This window comes from Prorops nasuta, unplaced genomic scaffold (assembly GCF_024137725.1).
Source record: "Prorops nasuta isolate Cenicafe-Biocafe unplaced genomic scaffold, Cenicafe_Pnas_1.2 PNAS00020, whole genome shotgun sequence".
Classification (NCBI taxonomy): domain Eukaryota; kingdom Metazoa; phylum Arthropoda; class Insecta; order Hymenoptera; family Bethylidae; genus Prorops; species Prorops nasuta.
The window spans coordinates 190,005-192,961 of record NW_027116817.1 but is presented as its reverse complement, the minus strand read 5'-3'; the positions used below and the strand labels follow the sequence as shown (position 1 = coordinate 192,961).

The 2,957-nt window shown below is 46.8% G+C and overlaps 1 protein-coding gene across 1 annotated transcript; it reads right to left on the bottom strand.

Moving 5' to 3' along the window:
* Window positions 1-1,651: 1,651 nt before the first annotated feature.
* On the bottom strand, window positions 1,652-2,231 carry LOC136780786 (uncharacterized). The gene is made up of 2 exons (XM_066739332.1): window positions 2,033-2,231; window positions 1,652-1,952 (listed from the first exon to the last, which is right to left on the bottom strand). The coding sequence occupies exons 1-2, from the start codon at window positions 2,112-2,114 to the stop codon at window positions 1,702-1,704; spliced, it is 333 nt and encodes a 110-aa protein (XP_066595429.1). The 5' UTR covers window positions 2,115-2,231; the 3' UTR covers window positions 1,652-1,701.
* Window positions 2,232-2,957: the final 726 nt, after the last annotated feature.

Genomic DNA, 2,957 nt, shown 5'->3' with positions numbered 1-2,957 from the left:
TATTTGAGCTCCGTCTTTTCCCGTGCATTCCACGATGACGATGTCGAAATCACTATCTGCACTGGAGAAGTAGTGACTCCCCCAGCTCAGATGAGAAGACACATCATCGTGGAGTATCATGGAGGCTTAGTTGGAGATCATAAGGGAGTGACCAAGACCTATCATAGAATTAGGGAACATTATAATTGGCCCGGTCTCCATAAAGACGTCCAGAGCATTATACGCTCCTGCGATAGTTGCCAACGGCAGAAATTGGTTCGCGTAAAACCTAAACTGCCAATGCTCATAACTGACACCCCCTGTGCCCCCTTCGATAAGGTAGCCTTGGACACCGTAGGCCCTTTTCCAGTTACGCCCTCCGGAAATTTACACGTCCTAACCATGCAGTGTAATTTGACTAAATTTTGCATTGCTGTCGCAATACCTAACATTCGCGCCGCTACCATCGCTGACGCATTTTCGAGACATTTCGTTGCGCAATTCGGACTTCCGCGTGCCATTCTCACGGATCGAGGCACCAGCTTTTTAGGAAAACTACTCAAAAGCGTAACCTCTCTTTTTAAAATCAAGCACTTAACCACCTCCGGTTACCGACCCCAGACCAATGGATCCCTAGAGAGAAGTCATTTAGTGCTCACCGAATACCTAAAACATAATATCAACCAGTATTCGGACTGGGATTTGTTCATCCCCTTCGCCATGTTCTCCTATAATACCTCTGTGCACGAAGCTACAGGGTTCACGCCATATGAATTAGTTTATGGGCGCAAGGCTCAATCCCCCGTCTCCGCCTATGCGATCGAGGAGTTATTAACCTACGACGCATACGCACAGGAGCTGGCTCAGCAGTTAACCCGGCTTCACGCTTTAGCCCGAGAACGTGAAATCCAAGCTAAGGAAAAATCTAAGGAATACTACGATCGGAATGCCGCTGTTGTTTCTTATTCTCCTGGAGATCTGGTCTATGTCCTACGAGAACCTAGAAAACATAAACTTGACTCCCAGTATATCGGGCCATATGTCATTGAAACAATCAACGACCAACACAACGCCACCATCCTCACCGACGCCGGAGTTCCCATCACCAAACACCTGGACAAACTAAAACCTGCTTCCATACCCCCTTTTCCTATCACCAACTCTACTAACCACGAAATCTAACGCAGGCATGACTTTCCTGTTATAGAACTACTCTTGCTGCCTAATTATCGTTTACTTATATATTAGCGACGATAGATAGCTGAAAGCCAGTATTCGAACGGCTATTCGCTCTCTACAGTCTAGTCTCTCACTGCTCCACTCATATCCGGGACGACGAGGAGCCCTGGAGACGGCCCTGCTAAGCAACAACGAAAGGAGCTACTAAGAAATTGTGGGGTTACGCAAGGAAAGAACGCTTACCCTAATTAGCAACGGAACCTCATCCAATCTATAGTTACATCTCACAGTTCCTGTACCCTTCCCTACATCTCTTTCCTATCCGATCTCAATCCTTTTCTCTCCAAGAAAATCCAGACACCGGACTCAATTTCATACCCCCCGACCTCCTGATCTAAAGACTCAACCCCTGGAAGGATAATGGGAATTGGAAAGAAGGGGATTGCTAAATCATCAGTTACGCACATATTCTTTTACGTTTCAATATATTGTTACACCCTTTTCTTTTATTACATACAATTATTTCTTAACCTCTAACTTAATCTACGCCAGGCCGTGCCATTCTAACACCTCCTGTTCCGTCAGATCTGGCTCCCAGCCACTCTCCGGGTCCTCCACCTGAAGGTTTATCCGCTCCCAACGGCTGTCTTGGAGCCAGCGCAGGCCCCACCAGTCGAAGTCCTCCCGGAAGGACCACGTTTCCAGTTCCCTCTCGCCGATCCACACGTTGACCCTCCGGTCGGACTCCCTCTCCCGCCTGATCTCTCGCATCCCCGCCAAGTCCAAAACTACCACTAAAATTATAAACGGATTATTATCAATCGCTATAAAATATCACGGGTGCTTGGAAGACAATATCTTTCAATCCACTTACCAAATCGGGTACATACTGATGCCCCTTCAGCACGCCTAGCTCCTTTAAACCCAAGGTGGGCGTTATTGTTTCTTCTCACCATCTCGTGAACCTTTATTTTGTCTCCTTTCCTTCTTCCTCGTTATCACCCTGCCACTCTGTACGGCCACCAAAAATTTAACCAGAACAATATCGCTCCTCCTCAATACCGCACTTTTATACCAAAATTTCCCACTCCGCTCACGATTGCAACACCACTTCGTGACGCACGAGTTTCACTGCACCACACGACTGAACTCGCCATGATTACCATTATAAATATATTATTTATAATGATGTTCAGCATCACGCAGATCTCCTGGACCCATGCGTATAACATCACTCATCTAAAACATAATCCTGGCATCTTCTTCGAGAAGATCGCCACTTTACAGTATTATCCTGTACTATGGAAGGTCGCCACAACCATCGACATCGCCAATCTAACTAGTCAAGCCCCTAATCTTGGAAAGTTCTACGAAACTATCTTCTATGTATGCAAGGGTAACAACTCTTGCATCCACAACAGCAAACTCGAGGAGATCGGACGCAAAATAGTCGACACCGAGCATTTTGCCTCGATACTTCGCCGAGCCTTACGTCCTACAAACCGTAGCCGGAACCGTAGAAGCGCTCCTCTAGGATTTATCGGAGGACTTTCCAAAACCCTTTTTGGTACCTTGACCGAGGAAGACGGCGAATATTACACCGGCGAAATCTTAAAATTACAAGAGAAGGGAGCACATACCGCTCATCTACTAGAAAAACAGACGCATGTGGTACAGTCAGAATTCTCAGCCTTGCACCATGCTCTCAATCGCCTAAATAATAACACTCAAGAGCTTCAAGGCCAAACCAGGGCCTTGGCTGATGCTATTGCTCTCTCCAATGACGCCCTCGAGCAAGA

Bases quoted from the DNA above. Each gene is read 5' to 3' on its own strand.
- LOC136780786 (XM_066739332.1), bottom strand. From the start codon at position 2,114: ATGGTGAGAAGAAACAATAACGCCCACCTTGGGTTTAAAGGAGCTAGG. The intron at 1,953-2,032 runs GTAAGTGGATTG...TTATAATTTTAG, and splicing joins ATCAGTATGTACCCGATTTG to TGGTAGTTTTGGACTTGGCG.